This window comes from Penicillium chrysogenum, assembly GCF_028827035.1.
Source record: "Penicillium chrysogenum strain IBT 35668 chromosome Unknown utg000004l_segment0_segment0, whole genome shotgun sequence".
NCBI classification, from domain to species: Eukaryota; Fungi; Ascomycota; class Eurotiomycetes; order Eurotiales; family Aspergillaceae; genus Penicillium; species Penicillium chrysogenum.
In genome coordinates, this window is record NW_026622752.1 from 1,767,348 (window position 1) to 1,789,875 (window position 22,528).

At 49.3% G+C, this 22,528-nt stretch overlaps 7 protein-coding genes across 7 annotated transcripts; 2 read left to right on the forward strand and 5 right to left on the reverse strand.

The window, feature by feature from the left end:
- Positions 1-166: 166 nt before the first annotated feature.
- Positions 167-925, reverse strand: N7489_006595 (GPI anchored serine-threonine rich protein; the record flags this gene model as incomplete). Its single annotated transcript, XM_056712345.1, has 1 exon — positions 167-925. The coding sequence occupies one exon, from the start codon at positions 923-925 to the stop codon at positions 167-169; it is 759 nt and encodes a 252-aa protein (XP_056566060.1).
- A 2,136-nt stretch (positions 926-3,061) lies between these two features.
- Positions 3,062-4,718, reverse strand: N7489_006596 (aldehyde dehydrogenase; the record flags this gene model as incomplete). The annotated part of the gene is made up of 5 exons (XM_056712346.1): positions 3,062-3,206; positions 3,294-3,736; positions 3,795-4,188; positions 4,265-4,379; positions 4,448-4,718. The coding sequence occupies 5 exons, from the start codon at positions 4,716-4,718 to the stop codon at positions 3,062-3,064; spliced, it is 1,368 nt and encodes a 455-aa protein (XP_056566061.1).
- Positions 4,719-5,295: 577 nt separating this feature from the next.
- Positions 5,296-6,299, reverse strand: N7489_006597 (protoglobin family protein; the record flags this gene model as incomplete). Its single annotated transcript, XM_056712347.1, has 3 exons — positions 5,296-5,755; positions 5,852-6,125; positions 6,185-6,299. 3 exons carry the CDS (start codon positions 6,297-6,299, stop codon positions 5,296-5,298), a joined length of 849 nt encoding a protein of 282 aa, XP_056566062.1.
- Positions 6,300-8,194: 1,895 nt separating this feature from the next.
- Positions 8,195-10,439, reverse strand: N7489_006598 (putative hydrolase; the record flags this gene model as incomplete). Its single annotated transcript, XM_056712348.1, has 7 exons — positions 8,195-8,605; positions 8,658-8,798; positions 8,857-9,072; positions 9,131-9,534; positions 9,591-9,775; positions 9,832-10,048; positions 10,103-10,439. 7 exons carry the CDS (start codon positions 10,437-10,439, stop codon positions 8,195-8,197), a joined length of 1,911 nt encoding a protein of 636 aa, XP_056566063.1.
- Positions 10,440-13,791: 3,352 nt separating this feature from the next.
- N7489_006599 (carbon-nitrogen hydrolase family protein) lies at positions 13,792-15,048 on the forward strand (the record flags this gene model as incomplete). Its single annotated transcript, XM_056712349.1, has 4 exons — positions 13,792-13,939; positions 13,993-14,483; positions 14,545-14,757; positions 14,824-15,048. 4 exons carry the CDS (start codon positions 13,792-13,794, stop codon positions 15,046-15,048), a joined length of 1,077 nt encoding a protein of 358 aa, XP_056566064.1.
- Positions 15,049-16,848: 1,800 nt separating this feature from the next.
- On the forward strand, positions 16,849-18,232 carry exg1 (glucan 1,3-beta-glucosidase; the record flags this gene model as incomplete). The annotated part of the gene is made up of 2 exons (XM_056712350.1): positions 16,849-16,931; positions 17,011-18,232. 2 exons carry the CDS (start codon positions 16,849-16,851, stop codon positions 18,230-18,232), a joined length of 1,305 nt encoding a protein of 434 aa, XP_056566065.1.
- A 790-nt stretch (positions 18,233-19,022) lies between these two features.
- On the reverse strand, positions 19,023-22,505 carry N7489_006601 (putative importin 11; the record flags this gene model as incomplete). The annotated part of the gene is made up of 7 exons (XM_056712351.1): positions 19,023-20,099; positions 20,157-20,345; positions 20,396-20,868; positions 20,923-21,938; positions 21,986-22,123; positions 22,179-22,279; positions 22,341-22,505. The coding sequence occupies 7 exons, from the start codon at positions 22,503-22,505 to the stop codon at positions 19,023-19,025; spliced, it is 3,159 nt and encodes a 1,052-aa protein (XP_056566066.1).
- Positions 22,506-22,528: the final 23 nt, after the last annotated feature.

Consider the following 22,528-nt stretch of genomic DNA (forward strand, 5'->3'; position numbering starts at 1 on the left):
TGGTATGAGATGCGGAAAACTCAGCCGAAAGACAGGATCCAGAAAGCCCATATCAAGATATCAATAAATTAAGCGTTATGAAAATAACAAGACATTATTTCCGTGCTTGTGGCAGAAAGAAAAACCAAAGGCCATCGACACGCAATTCCATTTTAAGAGAATGCGCTTAGAGGGCAAAAGCGGCGAGGACACCGGCCATGACGGCACCGAAGCTAGCGGCGTTGCGGCCAGCGCTGTTGAAAACAGGGGACGAGGCCGAGGGAGAAGCAGAGGCGGTGCCGGAAGGAACGGCGCTGGTGGTGAGACGGATGGAGCTCAAGGGGGTGCTGGAAGGAGGGCCAACGGGGGAGACACCGGTGGGGGTGACCTTGGGGCCGGGGGTGGTGGCCGCAGCGGTGGTCTCAGACTCGGGGCAGATGGTGGTGGTGATCTCGACGCTGGAGTAGACGGTGGACGAGGCAGGAACGGGAGTCTCGGTCTCGGGGCAGATGGTGGTGGTCTCGGTAGTCTCAATGGTCACGGCGCTGGAGCTGGAACCAGAGCCAGCAGCGGCGGAGATACCGAACTGGGTGGAGTATTGGTATTGGCCGGTACCCTCGACAACGAGGAGCAGACCGTAGTGGGTGGTGTCGGCCTCGAGGTCAGAGCCAGGAGTCCACTTGAACTCGCCGCTGTTGGGGATGGACTCGGCGAGAGTCTTCAGAGGGACGACGTTGTTGGAGGGACCGCGCAGGAGAACCAGAGAGATGGGACCAGTAGTAGACGGCTGCCACTTGATGGTGTAGGTCTTGCCCTCGGGCACGATCTCGTTCAGGCCAGGAGCGACGATGGCATTGCCACTGGGGTTCTGGCTGTAGTCAGGAGAAGTGTAGGCAGCGGCCACGGCCACGAGGGCGGAGAAAGCGGTTGCGACGGAGAAACGCATGATGATTTAGTGTCGAGATTGACAAAGAATGACTGGGGTCGGGAAATAAAAGAATGACTATCGTTGAAAAACGAAAAAAAAAGGATCGTGATGAGTGGGATGAAAAGAGAGAAATAATAAAGGAAGAAGGAGGGGAGGCGAACTACATTTCTAGCTCGGAGGTCCATCCAAGGTGGGTCTACACTAAATCCTCAAAAACCAAAAGACACGCGCAGACTAACCAAATCTCATCCACCTCATCTCGGTTACTTTTTACTTTTTACTTTTTTTATTATTTTGTGGCTTTGACTTCCCTGTCTTACTTGTCAATGCGTACGAGTTCTATCATAACCCGACATATATGTAGACCATAATACTGTTGTAGACAGGGAACTGCCTCGCATAACCGTCTCGTGCCCATCATCTTGTCCTCGTGGGGCATGCGGGCCGGCTGTGGCTCAGATGTGATTGTAACAACATAACGTCAGGCTGTGTGTTACAGGTCAGGTAATAATCATAAATGGACAGGCACCAGTTCTCATTGGCGGGAACCCGGAACTTAATTTTATCCCTAATAACGGCCAACCCTTAATGTAGAGAATGTCCCGAAATGTAAGATTAAAAATACCATTAAACTGGGGGCCAAAAGAGGGAAATACATGTATTAAATGTATTAGACGTATTTGAAGGAATGCAGGTGCAGAGCCGGCTAATAATGTTTTTGGAGTGTACGGAGTAGACATGTTTGTTTACCTTAAGCCTTCCAAGGAAGGTACCTAAGCTAAGGTTCCCCCTCATTTCGGATCCGTGGAACCTGGGAACCAAAAATACGATCCGAGGATTATCCATGGTCGCCATGAACTCAGGCTGAAGTCTTTTGGAACATCTCAGCTATGATCGTACATTTACTATAATAAAATTAGATGTCGCACATTTCAAGACATCCCTTATATTCCTTCATCTCCGCCACTGTTTAGAAACAAAAAAAGGGAAGGAACATCGACTAAAAGTGGTCTCGGGAGATTGCAAGATTACAGGGTTGCGCCTTCAGGCCCAAGCCCTGTGACGGGCGTCGTACATGTATTGTACTAAACAAAAACCCTCACTACAGCCGCACAGGGCGTTGTGCCTTGCAGGTACCATGTGTCCTTCCACGGGGGAGGATTTCGAACCGAACCTGCGAGGTTAGATTCTGATATTCACTGATGTTCGCGATTATCACGACAATCGCGACGTCACTCCACACCGCCAGGCCCGTGCCGGAACAAACACAATTGCCGATCCCACCGGTTCATTGGGGGTATGATGTCTACGGGAAAGATCAACAGGTTGATATTCAGGGGGGCCGAAGTTTAGCAGCTTGTATCGAGTGCATATACAACATACAATATACTTCGTGTTATGCACGAAGTATTCCGTGTTTGCACCTTGTAATCCCTCGTTTCTTAGGATTAAGACATGTAAAAATGAAAAATAAAAATAAAAATAGAGAATGGATTGTGTCTCACCTGGCAATTGGCGGTGATTTGCTGCGTTCTCTGTGCCTGAATTTGGGGTGGGGACTCGTGTTCAGCGCCTTCGCAGCAACTATCGAGGTTCAAAGGTTTCTTTATCGGGTCCAAAGGCTGGAATTCCAATAGTATTTGGTGTATTCATGGACTCAGGCCTTTCATTTGCGACAAAATAGGTATTTTTAGGCTGATATGAGAGAAATGATTAAATCACATGACATTCAGCCTCATGGCGAAGACCAAGACAGACCTAAATCGGAGGCTCCGAACCAAAAAAGGAAAGAGAAATAAATGTCAAAATACCCCCCTCCAGCCATATACTACCCTATGAGCCCGATGCAACATAAATCACACATCACATCGAGTCATTCAACTCGTCTATTCGGTATAAGCCGGGTATCCGGACCACATCCTCCTGTAGCACCTCTAGGCGACACGAGAAGGCTCCGTCATTGGCTACATTGACTGCAAGGTTCGGATCAAAGCGAACGAAACCCCGAATGGGCTCCAAACAAGCCCAGAACAAGCCCTGTCAAGACAACCAAGGAAACAGTCGCCCGTGGCGGCCCAATCTCTGCCGGGGGCCAAACGGACCCAAAACGGGGCCAAATCAAACAAGTCACCTATGTACCTGCGAGTCTAGCCTCTACTCATGCCAAGTCACAGTCTTAGTCTGCAGGAATTCGTCGTATCCAGAAACTCCTCCGAAGCGACCAAAGCCGCTGCTCTTCCATCCTCCGTGGGGGAGGACAGACTCGTCGTGTACAGTCATGGAATTGATGTGGACGGCGCTAGAAAGAAAAAAAAAGGGGACAAAGTTAGCCTCAATCCAATCTCCACCCAGATGATGTGATCTGTGTTTGGAACTCAAAACCCACCCAGACTCAATTTGCTTCGCCACCCGCAACCCCCGGAACAGGTTGTTGGTGTACAGAGCCGCAGTCAGGCCGTATTCGGTGTCATTGGCTAGTGCGATCGCGTCGTCCTCGGTGTCCACAACCATGAGAGACACTGTCGGGCCGAACGACTCGGTCGCGTACATGTCCATCTCTTTGGTGACGCCCTCAACGACGATCGGTCGCATGCCTGTGTTAACGGACTCGCTTGCATTGGCGTCGCCGAATAGGAGCGTAGCTCCGCGGGACACAGCGTCCGTAACAAGCTTCTTGTTCTTAGCGACGCCTGCGGCGTTGACCAAGAACAGCGCGGGCGCGTCCTTGCCAAACAACTTCTCAGCTGTCTCAGCAAGCTTCTGTCGGAACTCGTCTGCGATCGAGCGCTGCACGATAATCCGCTCGGTCGACATGCAGATTTGACCGGACTGTGCATCGTTTGTTAGTATGAGATATCCTTGTCTCGGTAGAATCAACACTACATACGTGCATGAAGGATCCAATGGCACAGTTCATGGCAGCCTTATCCAAGTTCGCATCGTCCAAAACGATCGCCGACGCCTTGCCGCCCAGCTCGAGCAGTACAGGCTTGATATATTTACCTGCGGTAGAAGCGATAATCGAACCGACCATTGTGCTACCGGTGAAGTTAACCTTGCGTACAGCCTGGTGGGCGATGAGGGCGTTGGTGACGGCGGGAGCATCGGAGGGCTGGTGGAAGACGACGTTCAGACATCCGGCGGGGAGACCAGCCTGGCGGAAGATGTCGCCCAGAGCCCAGAAACACTTTGGTGAAAGCTCGGAACCCTTGAGGACGACGGTGTTACCAGCCGCAAGAGGGAGCGCAACTGCGCGCGTACCTAGGATGAAAGGCGCATTCCTATCAATCGATTTAAAAAAATGTCCCGAGCCAGCTGATGAACTGCAGTATATGCCACACATTGGATGGAGCTTACCATGGCGCAATTGACAGAATTACTCCGTACGGCTCCTTGTATACGATGGCCCCCTCGCCCTCTTGGCTGACATTCGGTACAACACCCTCGATCGTGGATATCCGGCCCGCGAAATCTTTGATGAAGAGCACACCCATATTGAAGGTGGCCTCTGAAAAGGCCGGCCGGCCCCGGTCTCCTCACGCTGGTACTGAATTAATTCCTCTTTGCGTGAGGCCATAATGTCGGCGGCCTTCAATAGGATGTCGCGGCGATCGTTTGCCGTGGTCTTGCTCCATGCGGGAAAGGCGGCTTGCGCACTGTCGACTGCGCGGTTGGCATCGTCGACAGACACACCGGCGCAATAGCCACTCAGCTCGCCAGTGGCGGGGGCGTGAACCTCGAATTTGATATCGGTCTCAATGGACTCATTATTGATGATAAGCGGGGTCACCGGCTTGTTTGATTGCGCCATTGTGAGTGTTTCGGGGAGTTGAAGAAGGATAATACGGGAGGATATCTCCTTAATACAGAAAGGGACTGGTCTATTCGAATGGGAGGGGCTAAATTGGTTTAAGAGGAGGTCTGATCTTAACCAAATAGAGTTGCAGGGAGGGGGGCGGAAACAGCAAAGGGGGTGTAGCTCACTGTTTTATTATTGAACGTAGATCGGTAAGTTATCTCCGGTGGTCTGTTACTATTCAAACGGCTTAATCAATTATCTCCGGTGTATGTGCGGATATAAAATCCTAACGTCTTCCTCAACTACCTTGAATGACAGCCGACGGGAGTTGTGGGGGAAAAAAGATGACAAAGCCGGAGACATTCCGCGAGGTCCGGCGAATGAAATGAAGATGAAGGAGATGAAGATGAAGATGCCAAGGGGCTAATTTCTTCAAGTTCTTTTTGAATTATCCAACACGGTCTATGTTGTATGTTGATCAAATGTATTTCCAAATCCCCAGGCTTCCAAAATCTAGCCCTATCCTAATCCATAACCCCCCCAAGCGCCTGAAAGATGCAAATCGTGACTCGCTCAATAATACAGCCCTTCAATTGGCCCAAATTTTCGTCTCGGTCGAACTGTTTTTGCCCATGTCCGCGAAAGGACACGCCGACACCTTGGATGTAGTCGAGGGAGCCGCACTGTCTATAGAAGGCGCCACACCACTGGAAATACTGGATCTGTCATCCTCGGTCGAGCTACCGGAGCTGCTGCCAAGAATGCGCTTGTCGCCAAGGTATCCCTCCTGATCCTCGGTGTAGTTGAACTCAGACATCTCGTCCGCGAACTCCTCGCCGTCGCTCGAGTGGTACCGAGCGAAGAGATCGTTCTGGATCCAGAGGATCTTGTTGACGGCACGCACGAGCGCAATTTTGCGTCGCAGTGACAGGTGCGGGTGCGAAAGCATCGCTTCAATCCAGATGTCTTGAATGTACCCCAGACATGCGCCGAGGTGGATGTACTCGATGTTCAGTGGTGACATGCGTACTTGTCCGCTGTGCATCATGCTGTGTTACGAAACCCCACGTTAGCGCGTTGCACAAGCACAGAGAGTTGATCCCGGGAACGGGAATATGTGGAGGGAAGGTGACGGGTGAACTTACCCAACCTTGTTTAAGTACCGCCAGAAGTCCATCGTGGTTGGGTCCTGGCATAGGCGAGTCAGGTACCACCGCAGGAACATCTTTCGTCGCTGGATTTTGGGTGTCTCTTCGTGAAGATATTCCTCCTCGGGCTCCCTCTCGTCCACTGTTGTCCGTGTGTGGAAGGCTCGAGACGTGATGTCGTATTGGAGAAGCTTTTTATATACCAGGTTGACCACTGCCGGGATCAGTTGCTTGATGTATTTGTTGCCGGTCAACAGTGCTTCGATATCAGCTGGGAAAACGTTAGTGGCTGTGACTGATACTTGAAAGCGGTTCATGGTAAGGTCTTACCGGAGTTGAAGTCCAGGAAGTTATGGAGGTACTTGATTCGCTCTTCCAAGCTCGTATAGAGCATCTTCCGGTCGACATGCATTGGGTCGGCAGCCGATCCCATCTTGCGCTCCATACTTCTAGTGTTGATATCTTTTGGTATGTATGAAATTGTCCTTGTGAGCAGATGGGGCCTTGTTTGACAAAGTTGGGAAAGAGTGAAGTATGCGAGAGGGATCGGAGTATGAAGAGAGAAGATAAAACTGGGGCACCTCGTGGCAAGCTGGCGGATCGAGTATTTATACCATGGATGCCCGATACCTGTTAGGATTACTCCGGTTCACCGTTCTTCTGCCTAGGTATATTGCATGCAACACGATTAGATTGGGAGCCACCAAACTGTAAAACGCATCATATTGGGGATCCGCTCTAGGCAATGGAGCCAGATGGCCCATGACTCTTACCCAGAAAAGCGAAATTACCCGATTTCATGCAAGCACAATAATATCAAGCCGAAGTTTTCCTTAAGGGCTTCGTTTCAATGAGTAAGTAAAGTGCCCATTGTCGAATCAGACCACAGGCTGAGATGATTCAGTCAATCTCGATAGTGGAGTGATCGTCCAGGCATGTGTGGGCTGATCCCTGCAATCTCCAAAAGGAAAAGGAAAGAAAAAGAAGCGACCGCGTCAGCCAAGGACGGCAAGATCCATCGTTGCCGTGCTGTCAGACTCGGCAACTTGAAACAAGCGACTTGGAAACGTAAAGAATACTGCAAGCTCAACTCTAACAGGCTCGTAGGGTTGCTGTCAGACCTCTCTTCATCTATATCAGACTAGTATACAGATCAGATGGCGTTTTTGGCATGGCTCAAAACAGTAAGATCGCACGCGTCAATTCCGCGAACCATTTCTCGTGCTAAGAGAGCAACTTAATTGGGTTAAATGGATCTATCGGAATTTGAATCTCGCTTTCGCTCACTGGCTGTGGATATTCGAAGCTCCGCTACGGGCTCAACGGTTTCGCCTGGGACCCGCGACGAAGTGGGTTCCGTTCGGGTCCGACTGGGTTGCGACCTGGTGACATTCGGGCGCCTTAGGGTGTACATAGTGTTCATGGGAGGCATATGTGCATTAACGGATGAGAATCTAGCTTTGTGATCAATGGCTTGAGGTCAGCAACTTGCACTCTAAGCATCTACGACAATACAGTTGTCCCAGGAAGCAGTCACAACGCCCCCTTAATAAATGTATGCTTCTAGAAACGACCGAACTGATGGATGGGTGGGTCCGAAGGAGTGCACAGTTTGCAGACGCACTGCAATCTACTATAGGAGGCAATCGGAGCTAACAGGCGATAGCGTAGAAAAATCAGGGAACACATGCATGTCAAGCAACACTCTAGCCGCAGTCGAATCTATTATCATGACTTGTGTCGTGTGATGGCATGGCATGATGGGTTAGATAGGGAACGCTGACCGGTGGGTATGGCATGATCAATAGGTGTCTCTTCTGGAAAAAATTTTCACTCAAGTGCCCCTCACACGAGCTTTGATCTGTTAATTTTTAATTTTCCGAAATGATAGATCAAAGGGGATTTCCTTCTTTTTCTGTTTTCTCTTCAACCTGGGACGTTTCAAAAACAGCCGCGGTAGACGATCACTACCTTAGTGAGGGCAGTCTAGAACAGGGATTTTACTCGAGACTGCCGCGTATATTTGATGAAACATGAAACATAATCTAATTTGGTTTCCGGGGAAATTTGACAGCCGTGACAGTCTCCACGCTGTCGAAAAACACAGCCAGTCAAGATATTCCCAATGAAGATCGTGAAGCGAGGCCGTTGAAGTGCTGATCTTGATCTTTCGGGCTTACCAACTGTTGTGATAGATCATTTTTCATAACGTGGGTTTCCATTTAGGGATAATGAGCCAATATATGATTATATACTCCATACTCATCACATTCATCCAGACATCTGGGCAGCCTCAGATGGGTAGTCTGTCCACTAAATACATTACGAGCTTTCCGTCCCCTAGCTCCGTGCGGCGGCGGCATCATAGAGAGCCTTAATATCTGCCTGCCACTGCTTCACGTCGACTCTTTCCACGCGACGGTCATAGGTCATCAGACCGTTGACCTCACCCTCAACATCGGTCGTCTGGGTCCAAACGCCGCCACTACATGCGTACAGCCGGACCTGATCTTCGAGCTCGTTCAGAAGACGGTGACTGCGATAATTCCATGCCTCAATGGTGGTATCGATTTCGTATGTTTGGTCGATAGTGTCGATGGCTGCCTGGTCGTTCCAGAGATTCTCAATGGATACGTTAGTCCCGATGCCACCAAATTCACCCTGGAACCCAATCCGGTTGGGATCGTATGGGCTCGAGGGCGTAGAATAAAAGGGACTGCCGCATTGGGGGTTTGCGTAGTGGTGGTTGTCCTGAGATAGATTAATTAGCCACGTGGTTGAGCCACAGCGGAAGGGTGCATACACTAAAGTCTCCAGCACCGTGGTCTACCCAACCGCTCGTCGAGTCCACAAGCCGAGTAGGGTCGAGCTGTCTAACCCGGTCGGTCAGTGCAAACTCGGGGTGGTACGATGTGATCTGGCCCCAGCCTTCGTTGTAAACGACCTGTAGATAGCGGTTAACGTCAGAATACTTCTTGCTTTCGCTGAACACCTTAACTTACCCAAGTGACAATACTAGGGAAGCTCTTGAACTGGTTGACCATCACATCCAACTGGCGGGCGAATTCAACCTGCTGCTGGTCGTTCGGTAGGATAGTAACCGAGTTGCCGTTTGCATCCCTCCTGGACTGGAGCGGGCGCAGGGAAGGCATGTCCTGAATTACAAGCAGACCGAGCTCGTCGCATGCTTGATAGAACAGATCGGTCTCAATTTTGATCTGCATACGGTGTGAGCATGAGAAGCCATGGGATACGATGCGACACGGCGACACTCACATGCTTGCGGACCATATTGAATCCCAACTTCTTTAGCATCTGCAAATCGTATACCATTGCCTCTTTACTGGGGGGCGTGTATAAACCATCGGGCCAATAGCCTTGATCCAAGGTGCCGAACATGAAAATGAACTCGCCATTGAGCAAGGGTCGCTCAATTCCGTCAACCTTACCCCTTGAGATTGTGCGGAAGCCAGTATAGCTCTCCACCTGATCATCGCCGAGTTTGACAGTAACATTGTACAGATTTGGCGAGTCCGGAGACCAGAGCATCGGTGAAGATACTGTGAATTGGAATTGCTCATTGGTGGGGCCTTTGTGGGTTGCAACAGTCTCACCATCTTTGTGGACAGTCACCTCGGCCTCGGCAGTTTCATTGGCGGAGCTGTGTACAGTGATGCTTACTACATGCAGTCAGAATCAAGCAAGCATTTCCACAAACTGACACCAGACAACTTACCTTGACCATCCATGTTTGCGTCAAGATCGAGTTGGGTAATGTGGTTGGACGGAGCAGTCTCGAGCCAAACACTTTGCCATATACCACTACACGGGGTATAAAAGATGTGACTGGGTCTCAGGGTCTGCTTTCCGATGGGGATAACATAGTCACCATCGTCAGTGGGATCATGTACGAAAACAAGTCTGTATTCCAAAGTCAGATATGCAAGTCGACTGTATTGTGATCCCGGGATACTCACAGCTCATTCGGCTGATCAAACTTCAGGTACTGCGTCACGTCTACCACGAAGCGGAAATATCCGCCACGGTTGAAGCCTGCATTTTGACCATTGATAAAGACTGTGGCCTCATAGTCTACAGCTCCAAAATTAAGCAGTACCTGCTCGCCCTTCCAAGAAGGAGATACTTCGAAGGATGTCGAAAACCAAGAGTACAAAGCCCAATCACTTTGGATGCCTGCGAATACTTGTTAATTCCTGATGATAACGTAGCAAACAGGGAATTTCCTACCGGACAATCCACTCTCGAGACACGACGGAATCAAAACATCCTGTGCGAGTTCCTGTCCAAAAGGGGGCTGCTGAACAGCATCGAGATTTTCAGCATTTTGGTACTTCCACACCCCGTTGAGATTCTTCCATTCAGGGCGTTGCAGCAATGGGCGCGGATATTCAGGCCAGGGGTTCGTTCCGACTTTGTCAGTCCATGGCGTTGTCAAGGGAGGCTCCTTGGGGGCGTAACCGGGACTGCGCGCCTTGTTTTCCTGGAGTTTGGTCCCACCAATGCCAGGCAGAGCCAGACCAGTTGCCACCAGGCACGACAAGGCAAAACTCTGAGTTAAATGCATGTTGATCGGAGGCAGTCAGATCTTCTCACAGAACTACACGTACAAAACAGTACTGAAGATCGTCGGAATGAAAGGAGCACATTCTGGGCATGATTGGGCCTGTCCGTGGATTTAAATACATCGGACCCTGCGTACGCGGGACTAACAGACTCATGGCACGGTGTTTCCCTGCATACAACATGCCCACTTGGCAGAGACGCCCCCACAAGGGCCAACCCCGCAGGAAGTACACAGGATGTCTAGAAATTCAGATTCACCAAAGACCGGGAGCATGTCGGTCGCTGGCTGGTGTCCGACCACAGGGAGCATCACTGACTGCTTGGCGTTACTAGCAGCGCAGGAGCCAAGGACAGCAGCCAAGCGTTGACGGGCAGCAATGATATCGATATGCACATAGTCCACAATAGCCCGTCACAAGGGGTTGAGCTGCATCCTGCCTACTATGGAAACTCAAGCTGATTCCCAAGACAAAGCGAAATCGTCAGAACACCAAAATACAGTAATCACAGTCATTCGGCCTAACTCCATATTCCCGAGGCGGCTTCTAAGGGACCGACAAATCACGGCAGTCAGAGGTATTCTTCGTGGAGCATTTCTCGCGAACAAAACACGGATCACGCGACAGAATGTTCCAAGGCTCGGTTTATGCCGATTCCTCTGCCCAAGGACGTAAAAAAGACTCAAAACTCCCAACGCCGATCGCAACACAGACGGCTGTCTGTCTCTACTTCATACATTTCCCCGTGCAAGGGAAGTCAGCATCATGTTGCTTGCTGTCTCATCCATTAGCCGAAATATGTAGCTCATCTGCATATCTAAGCGAAGTCTAAGAATGAAGTCATGTTTACAAGGAATGATTTGATCTTGCATTGTTAGTTCGCCCAGCAAGGATCGTGTTTTTCCTGTCCAATCCCTTGCGTCCGGATTGCATGGCACACCAGCCGTCCCCACTCTGAGCGGGATACATATTTGGTAAAATGGTGCGGCCATGGTTTGAGTGCGATATATCATTCACTCACTCTCTAGGGACTCATGACCGACCAACAACGCGCTACCCCGCTGTCTCCCATGATGTGGTAGTTTGAGGTTGAATCAACCCTCAAATTTAAGAATACGAAAGGCCGCCCTGCCCCTCAGAGTGTGGCTTGGCACGACGATCCCTTCTTCTCGATTGGCGAGCTGGGTTTGTCCGCTGGCTGGCTCCCGTCTAAGCCCAAGACTGTGGCTAGTTTTTGGGCTTCGGAGGCCCTCCGCCCCCGTTTTTCCCCGCGATTTGGGAGCGGGGCTTACAGTGAGTTGGTTGACAGCCCAATCGGATATTCTGAGAATAGTCGTGTGATGGAAAATACATAATCAAGCTTTTAAGGAAAGAGTCATTTGTGTGTTCTTGATTTGGGAAAGCCCCCGGGATTATCATGTGGCTCATTACCGATCTATGACCTTTTCTCCGGGATAAGTATTTACCCAAGCAACTGAGGCTCAACCATAGCAAGATCTCCCAATTATGAGACAACGAGAACGACATAACGGAATTTGGTCCGTTGTAAATTGTGATTTCTTAGAAATAGGCAAAGTTAATAAATCGCTGAGATGCTGACCTTGTTGAAAACATGACTGACCTCAAATGTACAATATCTGGAACCAGTCTCAAATAGTAATAGCCAATCACTGGTACACAGTACTGGAAAGTAAGGCAGGCCAATGAATATTTTTGAGGAATTGGGAATATGGCCATTTCCCTACAAAAATAAAATGATAGATAGCAGTGTTGCTCCGATCCAGAACATGTGCAACAGACCGCATTACAGCGGCCAATATTGTATAGCCGGGAGGGTCCGATTGCTAAAAATAGTCGGAATGATCCCAATTTGAACTAATACATTGGCACATACTACTCCGAAGATCCAAACACCTGGTTGACTTGCACTTTGAGGATAGGGAAATGGTTAGCTTGGCCTTAATAATGCCAAGTCGCCACAGGAGTGCGCCGTCTGTTGACAATGTCAGGAACCCAACTAGAGCTATCGACCGATGAACTTACCTATTGCCAAGCTCATCGTGCAAGTGATCGGCTATAAATAAAGTTCGATGAGAATCTTCATGTCTAGACTCAATTACGCGTAAACTTTTGATAGCATTCCTAAGTAAATAGCATATCCAGATCTTCATATCTGCATGGTAAAATCATAGCCTAACCTATTTCGGACCACGCCAAAGCTAGATGTATGTAGTTGGTATATATCAACCTAGATGCGAGACTTACTCAGAAGACCGGATAAACGAAGGGCCTCCCCTTGAAAATCCAAACTATACAAGTTTCTTCAAAGACGATGTGCTACAGCATAAATTTCGATGGTTTTAGTCTGGTCAGCTTGTATGTTATCGAGCCACGCATGAATATATATCCTACTGCCATAGTTCGATTTACTGCCAAAGCGTCGGCGCATCGAGCAAATTAGGGTATCTCTACCTATATCCCGCCTTTCTTTGGGGGTATGGATGATACATTATGCATGGCGTAACAGGATGTGGGTGGTAGCCAAATCCAATGTTTCGGGACTTGTATATGTTCCATTTGTGATGATATATCTGGACTAGTAAGCAGAAGATGGCCCAAGAGCCAAGATATTGTGTAATAACGAGCTAGAAAATAGCTGTTACCTAGTTAAGACATTTGCCTGTGTCCAGAAGGAGAGTCTGCCAGCCGCGATTGGCCATATCCGATTTTCCACCTGGATCCCGTTGAGAGATATCAAATCTATGGAATGCAGTAAATCCCGAACAACAGTCCCCTATTCCCGTCAGCATGGTGGCTGATCAATGCTATCGGGATTAAATTGATTTCGGGATTTGGAACAATCCGGGAAAGCTCTGTATAACCCCGAGATTAGGGCGGAGATCACCGAGGCTCTTCAGTGAGAAGGCCCACCTGTCATGGCATGATCTGGATCAAATAGAGCCCTAACAAACCCCGGGCTCAGAATAGGTCATGTATACTTGCTTACATGCGAATTATCGAACTTCCGGGAACTATCCCCTGGCATGGCACTACATTGAAGCAAACCCCGTGCTTATATTTCCCGAAGCTCAGAGTCGCGCTTTATTGTCAAACATGATGCGTTGTTCAATCGCTTCAGAGCAGTTCCCGAATCCGAGGGTTTCCGAAACTCATGATGTCGCTCATATCGTGCTTCGGGGTTTGGGGGGATGCAGGTCATCGTTTCAAAACCAACATACAAGACAGCTGGAGGTATTATAAATTGAGCTTCTCCCCAGGCTTGACATAGAGTCTTCCATTCTACACAACAATCTTCAAAGCAAACACTCGTGGAAAGATAATAAGCATCTCAATATGGTTCCAGTTCTCAAGAAGTACAAGGCCGCAGCTGTCAATGCTGAGCCTGGCTGGTTCGACCTCCAGGAGTCTGTTCGTCGGACAATACACTGGATCGATGAAGCAGGAAAGGCTGGCTGCAAGCTGATTGCTTTCCCGGAGCTGTGTTAGTATCACAGTCCCAAGTACCGGGTGTAATGTATTAACAACTATAAACAGGGATCCCCGGCTACCCATACTGGGCTTGGAAGGTGAACTACCAGGAGAGCCTGCCCTTGCTGAAGAAGTATCGCGAGAACAGCCTGCCCTCCGACTCGGATGAAATGCGCCGCATCCGCGAAGCAGCCAAAGCTAACAAAATTTGGGTGTCTCTTGGATATTCGGAGCTCGATCTGGCCAGCTTGTATACCACGCAGATTATGATTAGCCCAGCTGGAGATGTCATCAATCACCGTCGCAAAATCAAGGCTACCCACGTTGAGCGCCTCGTCTTCGGAGACGGCACTGGCGACACTACCGAGTCAGTGATGGACACCGAGATCGGCCGCATTGGACACCTGAATTGCTGGGAGAACATGAATCCTTTCCTGAAGGCGTACGCCGCCTCGCTAGGTGAGCAGGTGCACATCGCTGCTTGGCCTCTGTATCCCGGAAAGGAGACCCTCAAGTACCCGGACCCATACACCAATGTGGCCGAGGCAAACGCAGATGTATATTTCCCCCTTTTCCATTTTGTGAGGAGTAAGTCTGATTACTGACAAGACCGCTCAGCTTGTTACCCCTGCGTACGCGATCGAGACCGGTTCGTTCACTCTTGCGCCGTGGCAGACAATTACTGCGGAGGGAATCAAGCTCAACACACCTCCTGGAAAAGAGCTTGAGGATCCCAACATCTACAATGGAAATGGCCGTATCTTTGGACCGGATGGACAGAACCTCGTTCCTCACCCCGACAAAGACTTCCAGGGACTGCTTTTCGTTGACGTAAGTGGAGGATGATTTTGTTTTTTTTTTTTTTGCTAGAATGTCAACTAATTGGTCGTCAAATAGATTGACCTCGACGAGATCCATCTTACCAAATCTTTGGCCGATTTCGGCGGTCACTATATGCGCCCGGACTTGATCCGTCTTCTTGTCGACACTAACCGCAAGGACTTGGTCGTGCACGAGGACAGAGTCAATGGCGGTGTCGCTTACACTCGGACTATTGACCGGGTTGGACTTTCTGCTCCTTTGGATGCGTCGGCTACCGAGGCTCAATCCGAGAGCGTGTAGAGCTGTTTGCCGGATTCCAGCAGAGATGTGTATCATAGAAAAGAAATACCAACTTGTTCACTCTTTTAAGTTGGATTGTCATACGACTTTCATGTATTATAGGCATTTATTCTGCGATCAGGCAGCACCAAGAAAGTAAATCAGAGAGCGTCCTTATACTAACGAGGACGTGACTTTGGCGTCTACTTCGGCCTAGTTAGCGGTGCCCTTTCTTATAAACCAGGGTCTGGTTTACGCACTATTCGGAAGAACCCATCCGTAGTTTCGAAGGTAATTTCAGTTTTATATGACCTAATGGAAATGTTGAGCCGAATTAGTTGATAGAAAATGACTTGGTCTCTCAGACCTCGAAAGCCGAGACCCGCGAAATGCGTGGACGTACATTTCCGATCTCTTAGCATTCTTCACATTCCTGAGATACTCTCTTATGTGAGCTCAAGGTTACAAATTCAAAGCCCAAGACCTGCAAAATCTAGTTGCAACCATGTGTAGACCCATATTCTACCCGACTTGTCGACGAGCCAGCGAACAATGGGCCCTGAATGAGACGGATGTGAGAGGGTAGTAGTGTAACTTGAGCCTCTCCCGAGTACAATTCACGTCATATTATTGGTTTTTACAATGTCTCAGATATAATGCACTTGTCGCCGGAAATGGAAGTACCGAGGATGACAGGTCCTCGCACCTTGCCTTGACTATAGTACTCCATGCTCCCAGCTGATTAGAGCTCATTGTATAGTATATGAATAGCTTTGGAATTTATTCCCTTTTTCCTCCTTTTCATTTCAGGGGGCTTTGCAGCATGTGAATTCGAACCATGTCCACTGTGTATATATATAAGCAAAGTTTATGTGGACCTATACAGTACACTCATACTTAACTTCCAAAAAGCGTAGTCGGATAGAACGTCAAAGTGTTTAAGTTTAGTCTTACACCAAACACTTACGTAGCGTAGATATTCGTCAGCTCAACGTCTAGAAGCCGCCTAGAACTCACATTCCTTACGGTCGGAGATGCCACGTGCCGATCATTCAAGGAATGTGAGATTTTGCTGCGAACAGAATTTAGATTTAATCTCTTTTCTGAGTATTGAGTATGTAGGCCATAAGCCTGGTCTAGGTATATTGGAGATGTCCAGATGGAAATCAAGTTGAATATTGGTTGAAAATGGCAAAAGAACCCTAACGGCTATAGATGAAGTATAACTTCCCCGGATACTCTTTTGGGTCGCAGTTTCCAGTAGAACACATAGTGACGAAGTGATAAAGTGACAAAGCGACGAAGAACTCAGTGACGAATCTGAGATTGAGATTTTCGTCTTCATCTCCACATTTCCTTATTGTTGATCCATATTCGTACCTTCAACCCCCATCCACAGGTATCTGAAGAAGCGTCCAAGATCACTCCTCTCCAGAGGCCTTTGTGCCTTTATCAAAAACCCCAAAACACCCAAAACACCCAAAACCCCAGAAGCCTCCGATCCACCACTGCTTCCGGCCACTCCACCTTCCTCTCAATTCAGACCACGGCCAAGGATAATCTACACAGGTACGTTACTTTTGCTTCAACTTTGATAATTTCCCGTGGGGACTTCCGTTCTCGCCCAGGTAACCTTTCATCTGCCTGCATCCGGCTACCTGATCAGCACCCATCGACATCGAGTTACTTATAACAGCCGATCTCCAACCATTCATCTCCAATATAATCATTCCTGGATCTTGATTCCTCATTCCTCATAACTCAATTTCCCAACCCCAGCCTCCTGATTTTTTTAAGTCTGACCAAGTTAGGGCTTTCAACATGCCGACCATGTCCAAGTTCTCGCAGAAGTCCTTGCTCGGGCTGTCTTTATTGGCAGCCTTGGTGCAGGCTACACCCACAGTGTGAGTGATACCTCCCTACCACCACCACAGTTATACTTCACCTTTGTCTGTACAGATACTAATATACATCTGTGTCTAGTAGCCTAAACTTCGACTACCGTGGTGACAAGGTCCGGGGTGTCAACCTCGGTGGTTGGCTGGTAACAGAGCCATGGATCACTCCATCTCTTTTCGACGCAGCTGGCGATGCTGCCGTCGACGAGTGGTCTCTTTGCGCGACTTTGGGTCCAGATCAATGTCGCTCTGTCCTGTCCGAGCACTGGAGCACTTTCATTACCGCCGATGACTTGACCCAAATCGCCGGTGCAGGAATGAACCACGTCAGGATCCCTGTTGGATACTGGGCCCTGAAGCACTTGGAGGGCGACCCATACGTCGATGGTCAGCTGGAATATCTTGACCAGGCTATTGGCTGGGCTCGCGCCGCCGGCCTCAAAGTCATGCTTGACTTGCACGGGGGGTACGTTTCCCCATCTATATATTATATGATAATCGCTGACAACGGAGCAGCCCCTGGATCTCAGAATGGCTTTGACAACAGTGGAAAGCGCGGCGCTATCCAATGGCAACAGGGTAATACTGTTGAGGATACCAAGGATGCCCTTGAGGCTCTTGCCGCGCGCTACGAAGGTGATGGAGATGTTGTGACTGCGATCGAGGCTTTGAACGAGCCTAGCATCCCAGGTGGAGTGAACCAGGATGGTCTGAAGCAGTACTACTACGATTCATGGGGTCTTATTCGAAAGGCAAGCCAGGACACCACGCTTGTCCTGCATGACGGTTTCGTGCCTACTGAGTCATGGAACGGCTTCATGAGCGAATCTGCCGGTGTCTGGTACGTGATGATGGACACCCACCACTACGAAGTGTTCGACAACGGTCTTCTTGCCATGGATACCCAGACCCACGTCAGCAATGTCTGCAGCTTTGCTCAAGATCACCTTGTGACCTCTGACAAGTGGGCTATTGTTGGTGAGTGGACCGGTGCCATGACTGACTGTGCCAAATACCTGAACGGAAAGGGTATCGGTGCCCGCTACGATGGTACTTTCTCCAATAGCCAGCACATCGGCAGCTGTGAGGGCAAGTCTACTGGATCCGTGGCTGCCATGTCTGAGGAGGAGCGTAGCAACCTCCGTCGCTTCATCGAAGCTCAACTTGATGCTTATGAGAAGGGTAACGGCTGGGTTTACTGGACATGGAAGACTGAGGGTGCTCCTGAGTGGGACATGCAGCAGCAAATCGCTGGCGGTGTCTTCCCCAACCCTGTTACTAGCCGACAATTCCCCGGCCAGTGCTAAGCGCTACTAGTTTTGTGCCTTTTTGCTCTTGTTTTTCAAATGTAGCATGGAGCAGGCTACTGATTCTGACGTGTTTTGGTTTTTCTTTGTCCAAGTGTTTGTCCAGGCTTGATACAGACCTGGTTCATACATATATGTATTCTTTAATTGTCTGCTGGGCTTGCCTATAAGCGAGTTGGTTCCTCGTGGTGTTGTGGTGTGCTTCATTTTTAGGGTTAGCTACATAGTTAGGTTGTGGAACTGGCAATACAACTGATATTCTTTTGCTTGGAGTTCTCCTCTTCCTGGCCTCGGGAGATAGCCAGTTTACCTGCTAACTTTGGTAACCCGTACGTGTAGAGCCTACCGGGGTAGCCTTGATTTTATCACAAAGTGACTTGCATGGTATCTCTAGGGTTATTCCCGCTCAGGAAAAGGCCTTGCTTTGGTGGGACTTACTTTTTCCTTTCTTTGAGTTCTCTTCCCTTGAGAGACAAGGTAAGTGTTTTATGGTAGATCCCTAAAAGGCAAATAACACGGGAACTCACCACTGGCCTTTGCATCCAGATAATTCCCAATGCGCAAGAATTAGAGCGCAAAATCTACTATTCGTCGATTTGAAGAGATATCATATGAATTTGGATATGTAGCTGGGATTCTGAAATGCTAAAAGTGGAATGGGTATGGACTGGACCTGGCGGTCATGCAATAGAACAATATGAGGGCCTAAGAGGCATGTACAATGTAACGGTGGCAATGCGAATGGAAAGTGTGCCACTGGTATCGAAATGAGCAAGGTCTTCTCCCTTACTCAGAGCAATCCAAGTGCTCCAAACGCCGCAACAACTTCAGTGTCGACATTGACTAGCCACTCATCCTGGAACCGCTGCGCTCCACCGCAGCCAGTAATAACCTCTTGCAGGCGGTGGCGCACAAAGTCTCGGATCATGAAGCGATGGATTGCATCGCCAGACTGCCAGTCACGACGACGGATGATCTCAGGCGATTCGACTTCTTGGTTGCTTTCCGGCATCGCGGTTGCTGACCCCGCTGGTGCGTTCCAGCAGACCAAATAATCGGCATTGGGGTCAGTGCCACCATCTGCTAACTCGGTGATGATATCTGTCCATACGGTCAAGTATGATTGCAGGTGAGAAAGGATGTAGGCAGGAGGTGGAGGGGGTAAAGACGGATCGAGTGGCTCTCCTGGCAGGGCCAAGAGTTGGGTGAGGGCAAGTACGTGGAGTTTCTTTTGGTTGATGCTGCCAATGTTGTCGTAGTGCAAGAACCATTCGGTCAGGATCCACGTCAGGGATTGTTCTTCGGATGAGTTGGTCGCGGCGGCGACCGATGAGGCTAACATGGTAGGGCTGGCCAGTGCAAGGCGCGCCAGCACAGAGTAGTGATCGCTCTCGACGACGCCGACCACAGGCGAGCTCTTTCTGTTTGGGCCAGATGTCTGACTCGCCTCATGGGCAGAGTAGAGGCCTTCTAGCAGGGATGCAAGGAATGAGCTGTCCAGGAGGGATTGGGAAATGACCCCATAGGTTGCTTCGCTACCCCCGTCGACAGTCTCAGCACCACGAAGCATCAAATCAACAAGTCGAGGTATTACACCGAGGCGTTGCTTGGTTGTGGATTTGAGTAGTACTTCAAGGATCACCAGGATTTGGAAACGGAAACGGTCACTGAGGATCTCCTGCGGCGCAAGGAACACATAAGATTCGAGGATGTGAACGGCCTGCGGAGTGCTATCGGTTGCTGCTTCGAGAATGGGGAACAAAGACGGGAGGAGTGATATGATCTCTGGTGAGGCAGGAGATGGCGTAGCCTGGATTATGGCATGCCAGAGATCCAAGGCCTCATCTAGGAGGTAAACAATGGTTTCCTTGGCGAACAGTTAGGCTAGGTTGAATGTACAGCATGATTCAAACACGGGACTTACCGAGCCGGGTTCTACTGAGCTTTGGATCAGCGGAAGAATAAGAGAATGATATCTAACGGACTCCTGTCCTAGCGATTGGATAAGGGATGACAGCAAAGTCAAGATAGCTTGTTTCATCAAGTGTTCTTCGCCGGAGCTTTCCCATAACGGTGGGAGTAAAGAGACGATTCGATCAGAGAAGGGAGTGATCTAACATTGTGAGTTACACAGCCGCTAACGAAAACGAAGCAACAACTTACCTGGTCTTCCATCTTGACCACCACCACGCGAACCGTTTCCAAAAGTCCCATCTTGGTATCCGAGGATTCGACTTCTTGAACGAGAGACATGAGACTCTCCAAGATGGTAGGCGCAAAGGACATAAATGCATTGGGCGAAAATTCGTATGAGTCAAGTACACTCCGTAGTTGCCGACCAGCGGTAATCCGGACGACCAGGTCGTTCAAAGGATCATGCTTGCCGAGTAAATGCTGGAAAATCTGGTAAATTGCGTTCATGTTCAGTTCGCCTGCTTTCACCGGGACCCATTGGCCAAGCACGAGCGCGACTCTTCTCCTCAGAAGCTTGTACTCTGGTTCCTGGGACTGGACCTCAGCAATCATGGTATGCTCCAAGAATGCATTGAAGTCCAGGTGATGTTCAAGACTGGCCGCAGCCAAGCCGATGGCAGAATACAATGAGTCTTTCAACAGCACATTGTGGTTGTCGGTGCCTATGAGTATAAATGTTAAAGTCGCACACGTTATATAGCCCATCAATAACTTACTTGCGAAGGTATAGAATACCGTGAGCAAACGTGGAATCAGTAAATCCTTGAAGTGAATCACAAGATCAAGGAAAAGCTTCTCAGAGCATGAACGGATTGAGAACTCCCAAGCGTCAGCGTTCTCTTCCTCCCGCTTCTCCCAATCCTCCGGTTCTTCTTCCCAGTCTTGGAAATCGATTTTGCGGAACCTGAAGAACTGTGTGACAAGGAGTTCCATGACGTTTACCACAAATTCTTCGGTAAAGAGTTGCGTCTTGACGAGCTGAACAGATTGCTTTCGCTCCTCCTTGTCTTCCGGCGTCTGATATTTGAAAGTCTGGGCAGGGTTGAACGCCATTTTTGCGCATGCACGAATCAAGAGCAGAGCCCGGAGGCCGATTTTCTCAGTCAAGGATTTCCCTTCATCTTCGCCCTCGGCACCAAGGCTGTCATACTTCTCGCCGAGTTTGACGACTAATGACCAATACGACTTGACAAGCGAGATACTATCTGGCAGCAATGCGAAAGATGCGGGGTGTGTCTTGGCCATTTCAACATGCAACTTCGACATCTGCAGCAAATGTTTCTCGATAGCCCGATGAATTGGCTCAGGTAGATTCGCAGACCCATCCACAAGAGAATGGAATTTGCTAAAGTGCGAATGGGTCAGCTCCCAGAAGCCCTGTACTTCGTGGCTACGACTCGGGTGTTCAAAGCCAGCAATGATCAGGCGCCTTAGGACCTTGAGAGACACCAAGCTTAATTCAAGCGTCTCCAGCAACTCCCCCTCGCTGGCACCACCCTGGTCCAGTATCGCCCCCCATTGGTTGATTTTATCAACATAAATGCCCCCCAGTAACTGGAATATCTCAGGCGACGCGGACTGAAGATTGTGTCGCGTTCGTTGAATTCGTGCCGTGGATAATTCCTTGATTATTTGCAGCAATATGAGGAGAGTTCGAGGGAGTTGGAGCGGATTTGCGCCAGGTTGGACGGAGGATCGCAGTGAGGAAATGATGTACGAAATGGCATCGGGCCTAATTGAAATTAGAACGAGAAAACATTTAGCTGCATCCTGCCATACCAGTCATGAGGGAACTCAAATCGCATGATTTTGGCAATCACCAGCGAGTTATGGAGAGCCAGCAGCGGCGCAGGCTCAACGATTCCTGCCGCAAGGGCGCGTGTCTTGATGTGTTCTTTTTCTTCCGGTTTGATCGCACTTCCGCAATGTTAGCATGCCCTCCCCTCGTCTTGGCAATATCCCAATCACGTACTTTGGTGCTGTCTTGCGCCAGTATTTATCAATGCCGTTCTTCAGTTGAATGATGGCGAGATAGCGAACTTCATTCGGTACGGAGTGGTCAAGAAAGACATCCTGTGCATCATAAAAGCTGTTATTAGGTGAAGCAACAACAAACAAGACTGTCAACTGATACCTGTAGAAAAGAGTAGTACATGCCCTGTTTCTCCCAGTTCTGGAGCTGTTTCGTGCCCGTCTGAACTTGCTGCTGAGACGAGCTTGCTGCAAGGACTAGTGTATTGAGCACATTTTGAGGGCTGAGTGGGTTGGTCTCACCCTGTGCTTCGATGGCGAAGGTCATGGCGAATAGCGCTGTTGATCGAC